At 39.3% G+C, this 23,237-nt stretch overlaps 1 protein-coding gene across 1 annotated transcript in view; it reads left to right on the forward strand.

Annotated features, from left to right (window-relative positions):
* The window catches only part of otogl (otogelin-like), a 172,307-nt gene that overhangs the window by 35,664 nt on the left and 113,406 nt on the right, over window positions 1-23,237 (forward strand). The window contains exons 24-32 of the mRNA XM_060923103.1: window positions 461-567; window positions 4,842-4,967; window positions 7,623-7,731; window positions 8,264-8,310; window positions 8,431-8,576; window positions 16,113-16,223; window positions 16,281-16,293; window positions 20,664-20,841; window positions 20,930-21,054. Coding sequence (XP_060779086.1) covers window positions 461-567; window positions 4,842-4,967; window positions 7,623-7,731; window positions 8,264-8,310; window positions 8,431-8,576; window positions 16,113-16,223; window positions 16,281-16,293; window positions 20,664-20,841; window positions 20,930-21,054 — 962 coding nt within the window. The remainder of the gene's footprint in view (window positions 1-460; window positions 568-4,841; window positions 4,968-7,622; window positions 7,732-8,263; window positions 8,311-8,430; window positions 8,577-16,112; window positions 16,224-16,280; window positions 16,294-20,663; window positions 20,842-20,929; window positions 21,055-23,237) is intronic.

The following is a 23,237-nucleotide window of genomic DNA, read 5'->3' on the forward strand; positions in this document are numbered from 1 at the left end:
TAAAAATAAGTTCATGTCCCCATTTCAGTACCCATAAGCGTGGAATCACTCATATATAAAATCTACAAAAAATTAGTTTGGATTCGGGTAACTACATCTCTCTCTCTCTCTCTCTCTCTCTCTCTCTCATCTTGCATGTGAAGAAGAGGTGGTTATATTTATTAGATTGATAATGGCAGTTATAAAGAGATTCAGGTCCAGCTGCTGAGAAGGATGGAAGGGAAGTTCAGATTCCAGATGTTCATTACGATCTTTCTTTAATTGTCTATAAGTGCATTCTTTACATGTTTGCTGGACCCGTATGCTGTCTCTGGAGCCCTTAAGGTCCAATTATGTACCTTTAAAATTATTTGCAGCTGAAACATTCATACAGAAAGCGCAAAAGATGTACAGTTTGCTACCTTTATTTTTCTGAGCATGTAAAGCTATTTTGACATTGTAAAGTGTAACTTTTTTTCAGCTCACATGATGATGAAACATTTTGCCGGACACTGGTCGAATACGCCAGAGCCTGCTCCCATGTTGGTTATCCAGTCCGAGAATGGAGAGACAGCTTCCCTACATGTGGTCAGTCTAACCCATCCCATTTATTAAGCATTAAACAGGTCAGTGAAGGACAATCCTTCAAAGGAAATTCATCTGTGCAATAGAAATTTTAATAATCTCATCAATCGTCATGATAATATAACGCTACTTTACAAGCTGTTTGCAGCCATCAGAGTTTTAAAGAGATCCCATGGGAACTCGAGCTCATTCTCACTTGTTAGTAAGGGATACTGATATTCGCCTCAATGCAAAATTGATATTGGAAAGTTTTTTGTTTGATCTGCCGATTTATTTAATGCCGTGAGCTTGTGACTTGTGTGTTGTTAACCGACACCACCCAGATCATGCACAAAAGCAGAACACACGTATAATCTTAAATCCTGTCACAATCGCACAATGTTTTGTATCAGTAACAATCAAAAATGGAAAAACAGGATTGCTGCTTCCCTGTAATTACTGTAGCACATCAAGTTCCAGTCAATACTGTACATTGTCTGTATTCTGATTGTTTTTTTTAAATTCTATATTCATGTGCAACCACATGACAAAATAGCATGACTTATGCATCCGTCGTCATATTGGATGATCTACAAATCCAAAATGCCGTCTCGTGCGAACAATAACGGTGATGCAGCTCCGACTTTTTAAAAAAATATTACGATTCTCTAGAGTCCTCTGTCAAGTCAAGATTCAGAGAAAAGTTTAAATTTGTGGCTTTGACCCATATACAGTTGTGCTTGAAAGTTTGTGCACCCTTTGGAATTTTCTATATTTCTGCATCAATATGACCTAAAACATCATCAGATTTTCACACAAGTCCTAAAAGTAGATAAAGATAACCCAGTTAAACAAATGAGACAAAAATATTATACTTGGTCATTTATTTATTGAGGAAAATGATCCAATATTACGGATCTGTGTGGCAAAAGTATGCGAACCTTTGCTTTCAGTATCTGGTGTGACCCCCTTGTGCAGCAATAACTGCAACTAAACGTTTCTGGTAACTGTTGATCAGTCCTGCACACCGGCTTGGAGTAATTTTAGCCCGTTCCTCCGTACAGAACAGCTTCAACTCTGGGATGTTGGTGGGTTTCCTCACATGAACTGCTCGCTTCAGGTCTTTCCACAACATTTCGATTGGATTAAGATCAGGACTTTGACTTGGCCATTCCAAAATATTCACTTTATTCTTCTTTAACCATTCTTTGGTAGAACGACTTGTGTACTTAGGGTTGTTGTCTTGCTGCATGACCCACCTTCTCTTGAGACTCAGTTCATGGGCAGATGTCCTGACATTTTCCTTTAGAATTTGCTGGTATAATTCAGAATTCATTGTTCCATCAATGATGGCAAGCCGTCCTGGCCCAGATGCAGCAAAACAGGCCCAAACCATGATACTACCACCACCATGTTTCACAGATGGGATAAGGTTCTTATGCTGGAATGCAGTGTTTTCCTTTCTCCAAACATAACGCTTCTCATTTAAACTAAAAAGTTCTATTTTGGGCTCATCTGACCACGAAACATTTTTCCAATAGCTTTCTGGCTTGTCCACGTGATCTTTAGCAAACTGCAGACGAGCAGCAATGTTCTTTTTGGACAGCAGTGGCTTTTACTTTGCAACCCTGCCATGCACACCATTGTTATTCAGTGTTCTCCTGATGGTGGACTCATGAACATTAACATTAGCCAATGTGAGAGAGGCCTTCAGTTGCTTAGAAGTTACTCTGGGGTCCTTTGTGACCTCGCCGACTATTACACACCGTGCTCTTGAAGTGATCTTTGTTGGTCGACCACTCCTGGGGAGGGTAACAATGGTCTTGAATTTCCTCCATTTGTACACAATCTGTCTGAGGCTACATCCACACGACAACAGCAATGAGATTTTTTTTTTTAAATATCGCGTCCACATGGGCAACGGATCAGTAAAATTTCAGGTACATATGGCAACGCTTGCTGAAAACGATGCAATACACATGCCACACCTCTAGGTGCGCTGTAAGACGGTCCCATCGGAGACACCAGAACAATAGAAGAAGTAGACGCATGCGCATAAACCCCTTCTTCTGTAGCATTAGCCACATAAAGTTTTGATTATTAATCAGTAGCGTAAAACGAAAGACTCGGAAAGAGGAATGAATGGGGGTAGATGGAGAGAGAGAGGAATAAATGGGGGTAGATGGAAGCCGGTACATCAACATTCTGATATCCTCCAGAATTCTTTAATGGTCCGGAATGAATTGAATGCTACACGTTGATGGATTACTTTGTTCTTCTACGCCCTTTTTGAGGAATGTATTGTCGGACTTAAACCAACATCTGAAGAGGTGAGATCGCTCTTTTTTTTCTATTTTTGCTGGCGGGATTGTTTTTGGAAAGCGCACGGGCGGTGCGCGGTTTGGTACTGCTTCTGCAGTGTTTGGACTAAAGACTCTGCCCTAAGGGCTATTCTCTCTCTCTCTCTCTCTCTCTCTCTCTCACTTTGCACCATTACACAATAAATATTCACAGTGAAAATATTTTGTAAGCGCGTTTCATGAACCAAGTTATAGGATTTGTTGACAACTCGCATCGAGTTCGTTACACTTCTACCCGGCGTGAAGCACTGACAGTCATGTGGTTGTTACATCATCGTAAACAAATCCGTTCTACTCATCCAGACAACTTCGCAACGGGGCCGTTGCCAGATTTTTCCACTCTGGAACCCGTTCCTCAAAAGATTTCGTTTTGGGGCACCCAAAATGCCGGTGCCGTGTGGACGCCAGGCCGAAACGATAAACAATTTTATCAGATTCACCTGAATCCGTTGCCGTGTGGACAGGGCCTGACTGTGGATTGGTGGAGTCCAAACTCTTTAGAGATGGTTTTGTAACCTTTTCCAGCCTGATGAGCATCAACAACGCTTTTTCTGAGGTCCTCAGAAATCTCCTTTGTTCATGCCATGATACACTTCCACAAACATGTGTTGTGAAGATCAGACTTTGATAAATCCCTGTTCTTTAAATAAAACAGGGTGCCCACTCACACCTGATTATCATCCCATTGATTGAAAACACCTGACTCTAATTTCACCTTCAAATTAACTGCTAATCCTAGAGGTTCACATACTTTTGCCACTCACAGATATGTAATATTGAATAATTTTCCTCAATAAATAAATGACCAAGTATAATATTTTTGTCTCATTTGTTTAACTGGGTTCTCTTTATCTACTTTTAGGACTTGTGTGAAAATCTGATGTTGTTTAGGTCATATTTATGCAGAAATATAGAAAATTCTAAAGGGTTCACAAACTTTCAAGCACCACTGTATGTTAAAGCCGTCCAATTATACAGAGGATTTAGCCTCATTATCACTGATTGAATACACTGATATTGTGAACGATCTCGTTCTACTAAAAAAAAAAAAAAAGTGTATAAGTAAAACGAAGTTACTGGGTTACTGGAACGGCATCGCTAATATCTAATATCTCACCTGGTAAAGTTGACCCACGTGGTTCTCCTTGTATATCTAGATTCGCTAAGGTTTCTCACGCTGCTTCTAATCTGGCTTTCTTGGCAGATCTTTCATTTATCCTGTTGCTTCTCGATACTGCAAGATGAGTTTTCATCTTGATCTTATCGTATCCTGATTTGAGTCTTGGTGCCCAATCTGGATTGGTTTTATCGTGTAGGTTTGCCGGTTTCTCTCCTGCAAGGTGAGAAGCAGAGTGTTCGTGTTAAAGCTCAAAAGTTCAAATTAATCGGCAGAAAACAGCTTTAATTAGCAACGAACTCTTACCAGATATAAAGTGGTCACCACGCACACATGCGGGTGTAATTAGTTTCTTCCTCAGTTAAATCGATAGATGTTTTTGAACCACAGCATACGCATGCAGTTCTCTGGACAGTTCTTCATCTGTTTTGTCGCCGTTTTTAATTATTTTGGGAATTCTGAAGAACTGTTTCTCTTTGTCACGCGTAGCATTATTACCGTAAGTCTATCCCACACACAAAGGAGGCATTGTCTTTCTTCAAAGGCAACGAAATCAAAAGAAAATCATGAAGCATTGCAGCAGCTCGCACATGAAGCGCCGCTATCTTGGTTGTTGTTATCATCCAACATGGCGGACTTCCGGCTTGGAAAATAACATGCACATGAAGAATACTTCTCTGTTTTCTTTCAACACTAGTTGGTAGTTTGCTCTCATCACTTGCTTTTAAGCCTTTTGAATGTCTTACATCGTTGAGATTGAGTTGCCTGTTTGCAAAATCAGGCATTGATTATAATGAATATTATTATGTTGCATGTTATAGTGGATGGATGCGAAGATAGCTTTGTCCATAGAGACTGTATCAGCTGCTGCCCCCCGACCTGCACTTTTGAAAAAGAGTGTCTCGGCACCAACCTACACTGCCTGGATGGATGCTACTGCCCCGATGGTAAGTGTTCTACCACAGTCCTCACTCTTAATGTTATATCTCCTTATCATTAGACATGCTTGAAGATATGTATATTATTTCTAGAGTAACATAAGCCTCATCTCCTACTACAAACAGTAATGTAAAAGGTGACATAATATAAAAAAAATCACTTTTTCAGTGCTTGTGCACATACATTTGGGTATCTGGAATGGCGAACTGTTACGATTAGAGCTGGGACTTGAGCTCAGCCAAACCTTAGCCAGACTCCAAAAAAGCAACACGGCAAAGGATTTTTTAAGGGATTAGTGGCAGGCTGCCAGGTCGCTCCATTGTGTGTCTGTTGATTTTAAAAGCAACTAAGTAAAATGCGTCGGGAAATGAATACTTAAATCTGAGTGAAAAATCATGTAGCGTGGGAGAAGAGTCTGGAGACAGAAATCTTAGTTTCTCGGTCATTAGTCTGTGCTACTTGCTCTCGATAGCACTGGCTTGACTGCTTTATTAGCATTTGCTAGCACTACTAATGAACGACTGACGGTTAAGCTAGTATTGGCCCTCGAGAAGGCCTAGGGCGATAAATTTTTGGTCCCTCCCACTATAAATCAAAATCTGATTGGTTAATTCATCTGTCACTTCCTACATAAACATACTCTACCATGGCCTTCTGTCCTAGCAATGCAGACCTAAACAATGAGTGAGCCAGCTCGAAAATCTTCTCAGATTAGAGACAACAAACAAAAAAAGTCACTGGATAACTCAATTTTAAAGTTTTCAGAACAGTAATCCATTCATTTCTGAAGCAAATTTGATAGAAAATGAGGCCAAATTAGAAGAGAATAATTATAATGAAATTATGAAAGAAATTAAATATAGCATTTGAAATGCTGATATGTTTGGGCCTTCTCTGAAGGTCTAGAAAGCCCTAATGGTTCCTCTCTGCTGGAGTGTCTGAAATAAGACACCCAGTCAGTTTCTTTTGGGCTGCCTATTTCAGAAAACATGAGCTTCAACAAGCCGTTCAGATTTGGCTCCACTTTCTATATCATAATTAGAATTATCCCGCCCCCTTATCTGAATATCTCCACTCATGGCTTGGAAATTGTCTTTGTGAATGAATATATATGATGAAATAGACCCCTTCGCATGTTTGTAAACAAACCGACCGTTGCCAGGATGCGCGCGCAGCCTAGACCCAGAAACAATGGCGCTGCCCATAGACCGGCATTACGAACTGTCAGATTATGCCAAACAATTGTCGTTACAAGATCGAGAATGCTACATAAATAAGTTAACTCTAACAAGTGGACATCGCCTACCGGATCCGTATTTAATTAAAGAGTGGACGGACGATGTTAGTAAGTTCCCTGGTATACAATGGCCAGATATATACTCGTACCTTATTGACAAGACTTCAGTGTACATCCACGAAAAACTTCGTGCCTACAAGTCTTTAGACGCATATGATTGTTATGTGTGGGCATGTACAACTTGATTAACAATGGGACATTCATATTCATTTTGTTTTAATCAAATTATGCCAGTGATGTGATGGGAATGTGGCTTTAGCTACAACAGCAAATACCAACACTAAACAGCAATTTGCAGGAGGTAATGGCATGAAAGGAATGATAGTGTAAAGAGTGCAGCTAAGAGAAATCAGAGCTGCGTAAAAAGCGAGAGGCAGAGACCAGAAATGAAACTGAACGGGGCGGGAGCTAGGTTAGAGCAGTCAACGTGAGTTGGCATTTAGAGTGAGGGCACACAATTTTACCTTTCCATCCTTGCTTTAAAATTGTGATTTTCGGCATACACAAATAATGATGGCACAAAATCTGGACTGCTTGAGTCAAGCGAGACCTCTCCTACAAACAAAATTGCATGCAAAGCTAAGTTAACATGCTAACAATATTCATTACATTGTGTAACTATGACCAGCTAATCAGACAAACGTTACCAAAGTATTTTGCTACATCAATAAACGAAGACTAGAAAGAATAAAAAAGAAAGATTTAATAAATAGCCTGTGATGAAGTGGGTGCTGCAAACCCGCGCATTTTTGATAGTGCTTTCATCCCAGTCTACACGTTTGATGGCTTGTAGCCATAGACGTCGGCGATTTTTTTGGAATAGGTGAGATCCTGCTGGAATTCTGAACATTTTAACCCCATCACTGCTACGATTCTGACACCCGACAACACAACAACTAGGCATTTCTGAGTCTTTTTTGGGTCCAGGCTGCACGCGCAATTTCCGCTTACGTATGAATGACGTTTACTGCGAAGGGGTCTATTGCTACGTTATTGGCCAGTGAAGGGGGGAGGCGGAGCGAGCAAAGGCTCATTTGTCATTTAAAGAAACAGACACTCAAATCAGCCATTTTTGAACAGGGCTGTTTAGACTAGATGAAAAGAGAGCTGTGGTGCTTTATCCTTGTGGTATTTTGACCAAAGCATGTCACAGACATTTCATTAAGACCTCAGGGAACTGCATCAGCTTGTGGAAAAAGCGTATAATATGTCACCTTTAAATCATCTTTGAAAATGTAAGACCGAGCTTAATCTACATCTCAAGAACTGGCTCCGAGTGCTCAGTAATGTTGCTGGAAATGGATATTTTATATCCATTCATAAATTTCTCAGTGTCTCTCATTTATCTTCTCTATTTTCACTCCAGGTTTGATTCTACAAAATGGAACTTGTATTGCGGCATCTCAGTGTCCGTGTGTATATCATGGCACAGCTTATTCTTTGGGTCACGTTCTGGAGCTAGGCTGTACTGTCTGGTAATGAACCCATGTCATTTAAATTATTAGCTATGCTACAGCTAGATTTGAGAGTTTGGGACCCCTGGTGTTCAAACAGTCCAACTGCATGGGATTCGTAATTCATAGAATGCTGATGTGACACATTTCCGTGATGCACAATATCACTTTTTATATCGCGATGTAAATTTGTCCAAATTGAAATAATGGCAACAACAGGGCGCATTCAAACCATGGGCGTCATGTTTGACACTTCTGGAATAGTTCATTGATAGTAATTAATCCAAAAATCTCATCATCCTTCATCAGTAATTGTAGGCTTCACTCAAATTATTGTCCTGGGAATTTACATCTCTCCTAGGTCAGTACTGTTTTGCTATAAAACCATATAAACCATTTAAAATGTAATATCATTTGTCACAGAAATAAATTAATAAGTGCCACTGTGAGTAGGAACTCCTGCACCGAGGATGTTCTTTCAACATTATTTGTGATGCAGTAACATTTAGTCCAGAATTTATAAGACTCTGTCCTCCTGTCATTCTGTTTTCAGTGTCTGCATGGGAGGAGTATGGAACTGCACTGAAAACAATTGCACTTGTAAGTCTGGTTTTGCGTCTGGTTTAATTAATCCCTGTATTTTTTGTATCTTTGTAATGTTTTAAACGTATGGAGGAATCTGTATACAATAGTTTACCTGTGTGTGTGTTTGAATTCCAGCGGAGTGTACAGTGATGGGTGACACACATGTGACCACGTTTGATGGCCGCATCTACATGCATACGGGAAAGTGCCAGTATGTACTAGCGAAAAGCCGTGGGAACACCAAGTTTACTGTCACAGTGCAATATGCAGCGTGTGGAGAGGTAAGGGTGTGTGTGTATGAACCAATATACAACTGGGATTTTCTCTACTTTAACCCACCACATTTAGCTTTCATTATGACAAATACAGTGTGTTTATACAAGATGGGTTTTTTAAATATATATATATTAGTGCTGTCAAGCGATTTAAAATATTTGAACGCGATTAATGTCGCGACTGTCATAGTTAACTCGCGATTAATCGCAATTTAATCGCACATTTTTGTCACATAATAAAACATTGTAATTCTCTTATCAGCATAAAAAAGTGAATGGGCTTGCTTTATACCAATGTTTTTTTTTTATTGCAAAGCATAACACGTCTTGACACAGCCACTGCAAAGTGAAACCTAAGCCGAGCACCGGCGCGGGGCTAGCAAGAGAACCATGAGTGAAGTGATCTACTGCTTGAGAGAGATAGGTTACACAGTGACGGTAGGCTTGACATGCTTGATTATAATATAAAGTACACTATTATATTAACTTTAAGTTGTTCATTGATAAATATTCCATTGAATCTGATCTTTACTGCTTCAGCCCACTTAACACATTTTGTACTTTTACACTTTCTGCCTGTTGATGCGTCGCGCTGTCCAATCAGAGGCGGCCAAATTTGCATATTACAGGAAGGATTTCTGGGATAGCATTGAGTTTACAGTTCAGAGGGATCTGGCTTCTTTAGACGCTGTCTTCTTAAAACTGAATAAATATTTAAAAAGAGCCAAATGAGCCAGTCTTTTGAACGGCTCTTTTCAAAGAACGGATCACAAAGATGCGGATCCCATCAAAGAGCCATAAATCCCATCTCTACTAGTGCGCCCTGCCCGCGCTGGTTCTTTGGGGGGGAGGGCAGAGGACTCTGGCTGTGCGGGGCGTGGCATTACAGTCTAGCTGCTATCGTTTTTCTAAGCAAAGTCTCTGTTCCAAGTTCCTGGCAGTTTCAAAAGCTTATGAAAAACCTACATCATGTCACAGAGCGTTAATCTCGCGATAAAAAAATTATCGCCGTTAAAATTGAGTCAAGTTAACGCGTTAATAACGCGACATTTTTGACAGCACTAATATATATATATATATATATATATATATATATATATATATATATATATATATATATATATATATACACACTAGCAGGTTGCCCGGGTTTTACCAAATTCTGGGCTAGCCCCAGACTTCCATATCAAATTTGGTGAAAATCCGTCGAGAAAAGCTGGCTAGTGTTTTATGAAGGTGTCGTAGCATTTACGACATCATAAGTCAACAGGTTAAGAGGTTTTCATAAAATGCTCGTGGCGGGGGATAGTGTTGAGCATGTCTTCTTGTTACATTATATAGCACATTTTACATGCATATATGATCAAATGCACTTAAAATATCATACATAAATAAATTAAAAGAATACAAATATAAATTAAATTATATCCTAAAGATAATAATATAAAAACCACAAAATATTGCTAAGCTGTAGAATATAGATATCACACACACACACACACACACACACACATATATATACACACTCTATATAAAATCAAAGTCCTTCTCACGCCATGTGGCGCATAGGGCGGCGCTGATCTCCGTTTCCGTAGCCCTCGGCCTCTCGCCTATTACATAGCTAGGGTTACAGTGGGGGGCTAGTCCTCTGGTAACCGTGAGAGTTTGACTCCCCACTCACATCTGTATTGCAGTGTACCTTGCCTGACGGCAGTAGGTACCATTTTTATGATGGTCTTTGGTATGACCCGACTGCGAGTAGAACTCACAATCTCCCGATCGAGAGGTGGACACGCTAACCACTAGGCCAACTCGCGGTTATTATTATTTTTATATATATATATATAAAACGTATGCATGTTTGTGTGTATGTGTGTGCACACACACACACACACACACACACACACACACACACACACACACACAGAGGGTTATTTATAGGTATATATCTATACTAGCAGGTTGCCTGGGTTTTGCAAAATTCTGGGCTGCCCCCAGACTTCCATGTCAAATTTGTTGAAGATCCGTCGAGAAATGGCCATGTTAATCCACGTCATCCCTGGACCTACTTGCCAAATTTGGTGAAAATCCGTTGAGAAATGGTGACCTTAGCTCAAGACAAACAAACAAACTTTGCTGCTTATTTTATATATGTGCTATGGTGAACCATAGCCACACGAGATATGACTAGGTCATGAACTAACATAGGCAACAAAGCACTATAATAATAAACCAAAAGGGCCAATCAGTGGTTCACAGCAGCCAAGAAAAAGTTCTCCCTACGAGATCACAGTATGGAAAGCAAATAGTGATGAACACCAGTTTTGAAAGACTGAAAGCTATCGTCACTAATCTCTCCAACTACACTGTCTGGGAGTCTATTCCAGATTTGGACCACACTGTGGATAAAGGTGCTGTCTGTGGAGTAGGTTCTTGAGATTGGTTCACTGAGCGCATGACTTATGATAGATAGGGTTGTGCAAGTTGCACGTTTGATCACATATGGCTGAGGCGCGATCCTCTTCAGGTCTGGTGGGCATGAGCTAGTGTGCATCTTGTAGATCACAGCAGTAGCAGCCATCAGACGTCTCTGAAGTAGGGACGGGAGGTTTAGTCCCAATCTGGCCTGTTATTCATTCACACCAATGATGCGTAGTGCTTTCCTCTGGATGGAGTCAAGAAGCCATAGTGAGGTGGTAGTGGATTGTGAAAGTCTGTGATTTAGAGTGTTGAATTAAGTTGAGAAGTTTGATATGTTTAATCTCATTACATGAAAAATCCTGTATTTCATATCTAAAGATGTCTTTGAAGAAGGCGGTCCAGTTGGTGTAGCTGCAGGTTTTCATTCCAACTAAGCAGAAGCTACAGTTGATAGTTAATTAAAGGCTAAGACTCTCAAAACTGGTGAAATTGATGTGGTTGCTGAGTGGTTGGAAGAGCCATGCAACTCTTTCCAGATCAGATTGTTCACCCCTTTGTTAGATCATCACTACTTCTCTATTCATTGGATGAGGAATTTATAGTTTGTTTCTCATAAAAATAGAAACATCAAGCTGCATAATTCTGTATAATCACTTTGTGATATTTTGGAAATACAACCCCGATTCCAAAAAAGTTGGGACAAAGTACAAATTGTAAATAAAAACGGAATGCAATGATGTGGAAGTTTCAAAATTCCATATTTTATTCAGAATAGAACATAGATGACATATCAAATGTTTAAACTGAGAAAATGTATCATTTAAAGAGAAAAATTAGGTGATTTTTAAATTTCATGACAACAACACATCTCAAAAAAGTTGGGACAAGGCCATGTTTCCCACTGTGAGACATCCCCTTTTCTCTTTACAACAGTCTGTAAACGTCTGGGGACTGAGGAGACAAGTTGCTCAAGTTTAGGGATAGGAATGTTAACCCATTCTTGTCTAATGTAGGATTCTAGTTGCTCAACTGTCTTGGGTCTCTTTTGTCGTATTTTCCATTGTATGATGCGCCAAATGTTTTCTGTGGGTGAAAGATCTGGACTGCAGGCTGGCCAGTTCAGTACCCGGACCCTTCTTCTACGCAGCCATGATGCTGTAATTGATGCAGTATGTGGTTTGGCATTGTCATGTTGGAAAATGCAAGGTCTTCCCTGAAAGAGACGTCGTCTGGATGGGAGCATATGTTGCTCTAGAACCTGGATATACCTTTCAGCATTGATGGTGTCTTTCCAGATGTGTAAGCTGCCCATGCCACACGCACTAATGCAACCCCATACCATCAGAGATGCAGGCTTCTGAACTGAGCGCTGATAACAACTTGGATCGTCCTTCTGCTCTTTAGTCCGAATGGCACGGCGTCCCTGATTTCCATAAAGAACTTCAAATTTTGATTCGTCTGACCACAGAACAGTTTTCCACTTTGCCACAGTCCATTTTAAATGAGCCTTGGCCCAGAGAAGACGTCTGTGCTTCTGGATCATGTTTAGATACGGCTTCTTCTTTGAACTATAGAGTTTTAGCTGGCAATGGCAGATGGCACGGTGAATTGTGTTCACAGATAATGTTCTCTGGAAATATTCCTGAGCCCATTTTGTGATTTCTAATACAGAAGCATGCCTGTATGTGATGCAGTGCCGTCTAAGGGCCCAAAGATCACGGGCACCCAGTATGGTTTTCCGGCCTTGACCCTTACGCACAGAGATTCTTCCAGATTCTCTGAATCTTTTGATGATATTATGCACTGTAGATGATGATATGTTCAAACTCTTTGCAATTTTACACTGTCGAACTCCTTTCTGATATTGCTACACTATTTGTCGGCACAGAATTAGGGGGATTGGTGATCCTCTTCCCATCTTTACTTCCGAGAGCCGCTGCCACTCCAAGATGCTCTTTTTATACCCAGTCATGTTAATGACCTATTGCCAACTGACCTAATGAGTTGCAATTTGGTCCTCCAGCTGTTCCTTTTTTGTACCTTTAACTTTTCCAGCCTCTTATTGCCCCTGTCCCAACTTTTTTGAGATGTGTTGCTGTCATGAAATTTCAAATGAGCCAATATTTGGCAAGAAATTTCAAAATGTCTCACTTTCGACATTTGATATGTTGTCTATGTTCTATTGTGAATACAATATCAGTTTTTGAGATTTGTAAATTATTGCATTCCGTTTTTATTTACAATTTGTACTTTGTCCCAACTTTTTTGGAATCGGGGCTGTAAGTCTTTTTTTAATTCATTATCTTTGTTGTTAAAGGATAGACTGAATGTTTATTTTAAGTGTGTATGTAAATCTTTTGGTGCTGGTGGAAGCAATACAGCCAGATATTTTGAAACATGAAACCTGTAATCATATTTTATAGCTCTAGTCTGAATAGTGCAGTAAACAAGAAACACTCAGGCTCTGATTTTCATGACAATTTGCAAGTAGAAAAAAAATATAAGCCAAAAAGTGCTAACTAATTTACTAATTATGTATCTATGGATGTTTGCGTCTTTTATATAATATGAGCTTTATATAAACATGTCTTGTCAGTTTACCTTCTGAATATGCAGTTTGGGTGTTTTCACCTAAAACACATGGCAGTGTCAATGCAAAGAGATTAATTTTGTAAGCGAAATGTGATTCACTAAACCTGAAAGTTACTTTGAGAACAGATTTTGTATGTTCAGGTTTAATACGACTGAAGGGCAGATATTAAATTTGAATGTCTTTTTCTTCCATTTGAAGTCAAAACAAAAACACTATTACAAATATATTAAGGTTTCTAGATGTTAAGCTGCTGTATCTCAAAATATAATCTGAATCAGATGTTCAGTTTCTTGTAATTATTACTATATTTCCATGTTAAAGTTGGTTTAATTAAGTTATTCACGAAAGGTGAAATAATATTGGCTGGTGTTGAGTGGTATATCAGATATATTCCATTCAGCTAGCATGATATTGAACGATTCGAAGACAAGTAGCTGAATGGAATATATCTGATATAGCATGAAAGAAGCTATTATTATTATTATTATTATTATTATTATTATTATACATACACATTCCTTTCAGGTGTTCAATGCGTCTTTCTCTTTCAAAATTCTCTCAAAATCTTCCGTATTTAACAAAGCAAACCTGGCGGCCATGTTTGTGTACAAATTGTCCCAGTCGCTTGCTAGCGCGGAAGTTTTCACGTCTCCGATGTGTGACGTCATGTTGTCTTGACAACCATGCAATATCGTAAACCATATTAAACACTCATTCTCCATTGGGTAGAGTGACATAATACACGTAGCGATATGCTAACAATATTGCACGCTATCAGACCAAATGAATGAAACCCGCTAGAAGGGAATAGAACACGTTTTTATTCCATTGAAAAAGTGTCCTGCATGTATAATAATCAGCGATATTGACTGAGCCTGAGGCGGATAATAGTTTTAGTATAAATACACAGGTGATTTATATCAAAACAATTAAAAAAAGGATTTAAAAAATAATTTATTTCAAACTTCAAAAGCGACATGCAAATGTAATAACGGCGCCATGCAGACTTGTGTCACTTATCTACGCCGAGTCACACAAAATACTTTGTTTTGAAATGGATAAAATAAATCACAATTCCACCTTACCTTTAAATAGTTTTAGACCAAACTTCGTAGCAGCTTTAGTGCTTTTAGGAACAGCATTTTCTTTCATAATCTGTAATTCTTCCTCACTTACGGTGAGGACACTATCGATGGAATAAAAACATGTGTTCTGTTCCCTTCTAGCGGGTTTCATTCATTTGGTTTGATAGTGTGCAATATTGTTAGCATATCGCTTATCCTACATGTATTACATCTCTCTGCCCAATGGAGAATGAGCGTTGAATATGGTTTACGATATTGTATGGTTGTCAAGACAACATGGCATCACAAGTCAGAGATGTAAAACTTCCGTGCTAGCGAGCGACTGTGACAATTTGTAAACAAACATGGCCGCCAGGTCTGCTTCGTTAAATACGGAAGATTTCGAGAGAATTTTGAACGAGAAAGACCTGTTGAACACCCAAAAGGAATGTATAATAATAATAATAATAATAATAATATCGGTTGGCTTTTTTCGTGGTATATCAGATATATTCCATTCAGCTACTTGTCTTTGACTTGTTCAGTATCATGCTAGCTGAATGGAATATATCTGATAGACCACTCAACGCCAGGCAGTATTATTTAAATAGTCCGAATTTCTCTACCAGTCAGTGCGTGTGATTTTCTGTCATCAACTGCGTATGAGATATTTACCATCCAATATTTCACACAACCAATAAATGTAGCTTTTCATAAGGTGTTCATTCACATGTACGTACTTGATGAATAGAACACACTTTTATTTTGCCTTCATATAGTATTTTAAACTGTTTTTTTAACTTTGTGTGTAATTTTTGTGTGTAAAGATTGCACACCCAAATTATCCCTTACGAAAATTAACCATGGTTTTACCATGGTTTATAGTTATTCATGGTTTTCGTGGTTTTTTGGGTAACCATGAAAACCATGGTGCATTTTACCTCAATGTTCACTTAAATTTTTAGGTTCTAAGTAAATGTTAATGTATCTGGGCTGTTAATCGAGATCCTTCTCTACAGCATTGACTGTTGGACGAAAGCATGGTAATACTACAGTTAGTGCATCCTTTTAAAAACCATACTATCCCTTTTTAAACTAATTTCGTAGTTACTATGACCTATTACACATACAACTATGATGCTACCACAGCTACTGCAGTACTATGGATAAACCACAGTAATGCTATGGTTGGTTCATAGTACTTAGAATCACCATGAAATACCATAGTAGATCCATGGTTACTACCATGGATGAACCATAGTAATACTATGGTTGGTTCATAGTACTTAGAATAACCATGAGATACCATGGTAGAATCATGGTTACTACATAAAAACCATGGTAAAACCATAGTAAACCATGGTAGATTTTCGTAAGGGTACTGAGTACATGGGATTGTAGTACATCAGGTGTGTCCTGCTCTTGTACATACAATATAAAGTTTTATTTTGCTGTTTGTGTCAGTCTCAGGAAGATTCCTGTAGTCACTCAGTGACTCTCGTGGTGGATGAAGACGTCAGCAGACAAGTCACCCTCAATCGAGAAGGAGAGGTCATTATCGGGGCCAACATGGTTGTCAGTCTGCCTTACTCAGATGGTAAGAGTAGTGCTGTATATTTTTATTACATCAAGTTTTCTTTGGGTTGTTTGGAGGTACTTTTCTCATTCAAGTCAGCATGATTGAGATATTTCTTTTGTAGTCAGTGTAAGGTAACACTTCCCTTCTTCACTGTAAGACTCTGTTCCTTCAGATGCTGCCATTTTGTTTGGACAGACTAACAAAAAAATCAGCACTTTCACATATTGTTATTTTACGCATGTTTGGGCTCTATTGTTCATGTTTATTATTTTATGTTTACTATTATTGTTTTAATAGGGGTTCTGATTTAGGCTTTAAGTTAATACATATTTTTATTTTTGTTCTGTTGTTATTGGCAAGATTAAATTGTGGATGTTTATTGAGCTTAGATTAGATTAGATTTTATTTGGTTTGATTTGATTTAACTTCATTGTCACTGTGCAGAGTACAGGTACCAAGCCAGTGATATGCACTTAGCATCTAACCAGAAGTGCAAAATACAAATTATTCTATCCACATTGACTGAATATGAGCAATTGCTCACTCTCATTGGCTACACTACTACTAGGATATCAGCTCATATACCGTGAGTAGAGAAAAACAAAATGGAGCCGGAGCGTGTTGCTGTACCAACCGAGCACAAAATAAAAACTCTACTTGAAAACAACCCCCCCAAATACAAAAAAAAAAAAAGAAAATATGGAATAAAAGTATTTGATGGTAAGAACCATATCTTTTTTTATTTTTCAATAATTATTATTGCATTTTTCACAAATTGCTCCCGTCATTTCACCGGTTTGTTTCCATTCTAAGCAGAAATGATTTTGTCGGACATTTTATATAAAGTTTTTATTTATTGAATTTGCAAAAAAAAAAAATGCTCTGTTTCTCAAAATCCAGCGAATGTGGATATAATAAAACAGTTATTCCACGCAATCTCGTTGTACATGGCTTATAGCTGACTTGGTGCTACGCGCCTCGTTGGCTATCAGCTCATGTACGACTCAATTTCATGGAATAACTGTTACAGTGGTGCTTGAAAGTTTGTGAACCCTTTAGAATTTTCTATATTTCTGCATAAATATGACCTAAAACATCATCAGATTTTCACACAAGTCCTAAAAGTAGATAAAGAGAACCCAGTTAAACAAATGAGACAAAAATATTATACTTGGTCATTTATTTATTGAGGAAAATGATCCAGTATTACATATCTGTGAGTGGCAAAAGTATGTGAACCTCTAGGATTAGCAGTTAATTTGAAGGTGAAATTAGAGTCAGGTGTTTTCAATCAATGGGATGACAATCAGGTGTGAGTGGGCACCCTGTTTTATTTAAAGAACAGGGATCTATCAAAGTCTGATCTTCACAACACATGTTTGTGGAAGTGTATCATGGCACAAACAAAGGAGATTTCTGAGGACCTTAGAAAAAGCGTTGTTGATGCTCATCAGGCTGGAAAAGGTTACAAAACCATCTCTAAAGAGTTTGGACTCCACCAATCCACAGGCAGACAGATTGTGTACAAATGGGGGAAATTCAAGACCATTGTTACCCTCCCCAGGAGTGGGCGACCAACAAAGATCACTTCAAGAGCACGGCGTGTAATAGTTGGCGAGGTCACAAAGGATCCCAGAGTAACTTCTAAGCAACTGAAGGCCTCTCTCACATTGGCTAATGTTCATGAGTCCACCATCAGGAGAACACTGAACAACAATGGTGTGCATGGCAGGGTTGCAAGGAGAAAGCCACGGCTCTCCAAAAAGAACATTGCTGCTCATCTGCAGTTTGCTAAAGATCACGTGGACAAGCCAGAAGGCTATTGGAAAAATGTTTTGTGGACGGATGAGACCAAAATAGAACTTTTTAGTTTAAATGAGAAGCGTTATGTTTGGAGAAAGGAAAACACTGCATTCCAGCATAAGAACCTTATCCCATCTGTGAAACATAGTGGTGGTAGTATCATGGTTTGGGCCTGTTTTGCTGCATCTGGGCCAGGACGGCTTGCCATCATTGATGGAACAATGAATTCTGAATTATACCAGCGAATTCTAAAGGAAAATGTCAGGACATCTGTCCACGAACTGAATCTCAAGAGAAGGTGGGTCATGCAGCAAGACAACGACCCTAAGCACACAAGTCATTCTACCAAAGAATGGTTAAAGAAGAATAAAATGAATGTTTTGGAATGGCCAAGTCAAAGTCCTGACCTTAATCCAATCGAAATGTTGTGGAAAGACCTGAAACGAGCAGTTCATTTGAGGAAACCCACCAACATCCCAGAGTTGAAGCTGTTCTGTATGGAGGAATGGGCTAAAACTCCTCCAAGCCGATGTGCAGGACTGATCAACAGTTACCGCAAACGTTTAGTTGCAGTTATTGCTGCACAAGGGGGTCACACCAGATACTGAAAGCAAAGGTTCACATAATTTTGACACTCACAGATATGTAATATTGGATCATTTTCTTCAATAAATAAATGACCAAGTATAATATTTTTGCCTCATTTCTTTAACTGGGTTCTCTTTATCTACTTTTAGGACTTGTGTGAAAATCTGATGATGTTTTAGGTCATATTTATGCAGAAATATCAAAAACTCTAAAGGGTTCACAAACTTTCAAGCACCACTGTAAATATTTCCAGATAAGTGCCAGAAGTAACTACTGTAGCATAGTGATACTATATGTTACAGTATATACAGTGGGAAATTACAGTACAGTGGATATTAAAAAGTGTACACACTCCATTAAAATAGTTTTTTCTAATGTAAAAAAATGAGATGACAATAAATCATTTCAAAACTTTTCCCACCTTTAATGTGACCTATAACCTGTACAATTCAATTGAAAAACAAACAAATCTGTTAGGTGGAAAAACATAAAAAATAAAAATCGTACAATAAGCTGGTTGCATAAGTATGCACACCCTTAAACTAATACTTTGCTGAAGCACCTTTTGATTTAATTACAGCATTCAGTCTTTTTGGGTTCACACCTGCCATCAATTAAAATGACTCTGATTAACCCCAAATAAAGTTCAGATATTTACTCAGTTGCATCCTCCAGCAAAAGCCAGAGTTCACAGAGAGCTTATAGAGCATCAGAGGGCTCTCATTGTTGAAAGGTATCAGTCAGGAGAAGGGTACAAAAACATTTCCATGGCATTAGATATACCATGGAGCACAGTGAAGACAGTCATCAAGAAGTGGAGAAAATGTGGGACAACAGTGACATTACCGAGAACTGGACGTCCCTCCAGAACTGATGAAAAGCCAAGATGAAAACTGGTCAGGGAGGCTGCCGAGAGGCCTACAGCAACACTGAAGGAGCTGCAGGAATTTCTGGCAAGTACTGGTTGTGTACTACATGTGACAACAATCTCCCGTATTCTCCATATGCCTGGACTATGATGTAGGGTCAAAGAAAATCATCCAGACCCGGCTAAATTTTGCAAAAAAATACATCAACGCTCCCAAAAGCATGTGGGAAAATGTGTTATGGTTTGATGAAACCAAGGTTGAACTTTTTGGCCACAATTCCAAAAGGTATGTTTGGCACAAAAACAACACTGCACATCACGAAAAGAACACCATGCCCACGGTGAAGCATGGTGGTGGCAGCATCATGTTTTGGGGTTGTTTTTCTTCAGCTGGAACAGGGGCTTTAATCAAGGTGGAGGGAATTATGAACAGTTCTAAATACCAGCCAATTTTGGCCCAAAACCTTCAGGTGTCTGCTAGAAAGCTGAAGATGAAGAGGAATTTCGTCTTTCAGCACGACAATGACCCCAAAAAAGTTTTGGAACGCCCCAGCCAGAGCCCAGACCTAAATCCAATTGAAAATCTGTGGGGTGACCTGAAGAGGGCTGTGCACAAGAGACGCCCTCGCAATCTGACAGATTTGGAGCGCTTTTGCAAGGAAGAGTGGGCAAATATTGCCAAGTCTAGATGTGGCAGGCTGATAGACTCCGACCCAGAAAAGACTGAATGCTGTAATTAAATCAAAAGGTGCTTCAACAAAGTATTAGTTTAAGGGTGTGCACACTTATGCAACCAGCTTATTGTACGTTTTTTATTTTTTCTGTTTTCCCCCCGAACAGATTTGTTTGTTTTTCAATTGAATTGTACAGGTTATAGGTCACATTAAAGGAGGGAAAAGTTTTGAAATTATTTATAATGGTCTCATTTTTTTTTTTTACATCAGAAAAACCGATCATTTTAACGGGGTGTGTACACTTTTTATATCCACTGTATACAAGTACTATGTTTGTAAATATTCAAATGCATATTTACAGAGGGGAAGTGGACAGGATTAGAGTATATAAGGTACTATGTACAGTTGGAAGTATTTAATATGTAAGATATGTACAGTAAAGTGTCAGTTTGCGCAGCAGCAGTATGAACCCATGTTTATGCATTTGTATGTGTGTTTGTTAGATGTAGTCGCTGTGCGCAAGCTGACGTCTGTGTTCGTGGGCCTGCAAGCTTCCTTTGGACTGAAGCTCCATTATGACTGGCACGGTGGGAGAATCTACCTGCAGCTGAACAGCGCGTGGACAGGTGGCACCCTCGGACTCTGTGGAACACTTAATGGCAACCTGCGAGATGACTTCCTGTATGTGCTTCTGTTTGTGTGTGTGTATGCATACGTGTGTGTGTGTGTGTGTATAGTAAGTAAATGATCCGTGTTGTACCCTAACTAGCTCTCCAGCTGGTATGATCGAAGGGACACCACAGCTGCATACCAACGCATGGAAAGTGTCTTCAGCGTGTATCAGCCCTGTTAACATCCCCATCATCGATCCCTGCGAGATGAACCAACAAAACGGTATTTACATTGAGTCATTTACTGCATTTCATCTCAACAGAATAATAAAAAACAATCTGTATTGCATAGATAGATGTAGTATCTGAATTAAGTAATGTCAAATTTATGAATGAACACCATTCATGCAGCTTATTTAATGTGCTAATTTTATAAAAAGTTATGTTCAGTTTTGTTGCTTTTGCTAAGGAGTGAAGCAAATTGGATTAAAAATTAATGACTTTGAGGTTAAAATGCAGAATATCTGCATCAGTGCAAAAGTTGGATGAACCATTAATTAACAATTATTCACCGAAGGTGAAGTGAATATCGGTGAATAATAACCAAGACGAAGTCGAAATTCACTGAGCCTGAGGCGGATAATTGTTTTTGTATAAATACACAGGTGATCATTTAAAAAAGTATTAAAAAAAATTATTTCAAGCTTCAAAAGCGGCATACAAATGTAATAAAGGCACAACACAGACTTGTATCACTTATCTACGCCGAGTCACAGAAAATACTTTGTTTTGAAATGGATAAAATAAATCACAATTCCACCTTACCTTTAAATAGTTTTAGACCAAACTTCATATCATCTTTAGTGCTTTTAGGACCAGCATTTTCTTTCATAATCTGTAATTCTTCCTCACTTATGGTGATGAAGCGATTTGCCTCGTCGCTTGAGTCGATTATCGAGAAACAGTCTGAATTTCTCGACCAATCAGGTCGTGCGATTTTCTATAATCACCTGCGTATTTATAGTAAGGAATATTTAAGTTATTCCACAAAATCGAGTTGCATATGAGGCCATCCTTAAAAAAAAATCCGTTTCCTGTCCACCGGGTGAGCAAAAAAATTTTCAGTCGGGAGGGAGGGATTTTTTTTTATTTTTATTTTTTTTTTATTATATATGGATGGATAAGAAATTGCAATGCTGTGTTTGCTTTTTCTTTCAGTACTTTTTTAATACAAAAGCAGACACATTTAATAAAATGACGGTTTAATCAACTGAAACTTGTACAAAAACTAAGTTAGCATTTTAAATGCTGACTGCAACATTTGCAAAACTTTTACAAAGGTACTTAAAATGTCCAACACACGGACTTTTTGTAGTTCTAAATCGAGCGTTAGGCCTAGTTCGGATGAAATTACACTATTAAAATGATCACTGAATGATTTGTTTTTCTGAATCTTTACTATTTTGTTGTTCGCTAGAATACCATTTTGCGATTTCACACTCAAGCAAATGTTTTCCTTCCTTCATGGTGGCTGCCATTTTTTTGTGCCACACGGCGCATGCGCAGAGCTGATTCGACAGGGCTTTCCACAAGCGCCGGCTGCGGCCACACAATTAAGTCCAGCCGGCTACTTTAATGACTATTATTTTTGTAGCCCACAGGCTCTAAATATTAATTTTCGATTTTATTAAAATTAAATGTTTATCTGACGGACTGACAATAATGTCAAACTGAACCGCACTCATTTAAGTTGTGATTCGCGCTGTTTGTACCGATAATAACCACAAATTCCCCGCCGACTTCGTTGATCAAGGGAGAGTAACTCATCCGCGGCCCCGACATGCGGTGTGTGCGCGCGCACTCGGCGGAGGCAGTAGTGTGCGTGCGCACTCGGCGGAGGCAGTATGAGCCTTATGCCGCTTTTCCACTACAAACGCGGCTGAGTCAGGCTGAGCCATGCCGTGCTGAGTCGAGCTGAGCAGGGCTGTTGGAGTTGCATTTCGACTACAACCGCGCTGAACCGTGCTGGCTGGAAGTGGGTGGACACATTGGGTGGAGTTAGCGAAAGTGGGTGGACGTCACGTGATGTCGTTAAGCAGCGCAAACAGTGACATCAGTGAGCTTTTAAGCGGTAGTCTCACGACCCGGATAGTAAACAATAAACATGGAGTCGTTAGTGTTGCTGGTCTTGGTGCTGTGGCTTGTTGTCACCGACAACGCCAACAGATACTGGCAAGAGTGTATAGATGAGGCGAGGCGTATAAGGCTTCAGAAATTCTCGTAATTCGTAATTCTTCTCCTTCCGGGTTTGCGGTGTTTACAGATCCCAGCGTGCTCGCGGGGCGTGTGTGGGCATGTGAGGACACTCCTCCTCACCAATCAGTGCGCAGGGGAGTGTCTGCTCACGCCCCCAGCCTCACTTGGCTCGGTTTGGCTCGCTTCAGCCCCACTCCAAAACCGTGCGAG

Source organism: Neoarius graeffei, chromosome 6, assembly GCF_027579695.1.
Source record: "Neoarius graeffei isolate fNeoGra1 chromosome 6, fNeoGra1.pri, whole genome shotgun sequence".
In the NCBI taxonomy this organism is placed as follows: Eukaryota; Metazoa; Chordata; class Actinopteri; order Siluriformes; family Ariidae; genus Neoarius; species Neoarius graeffei.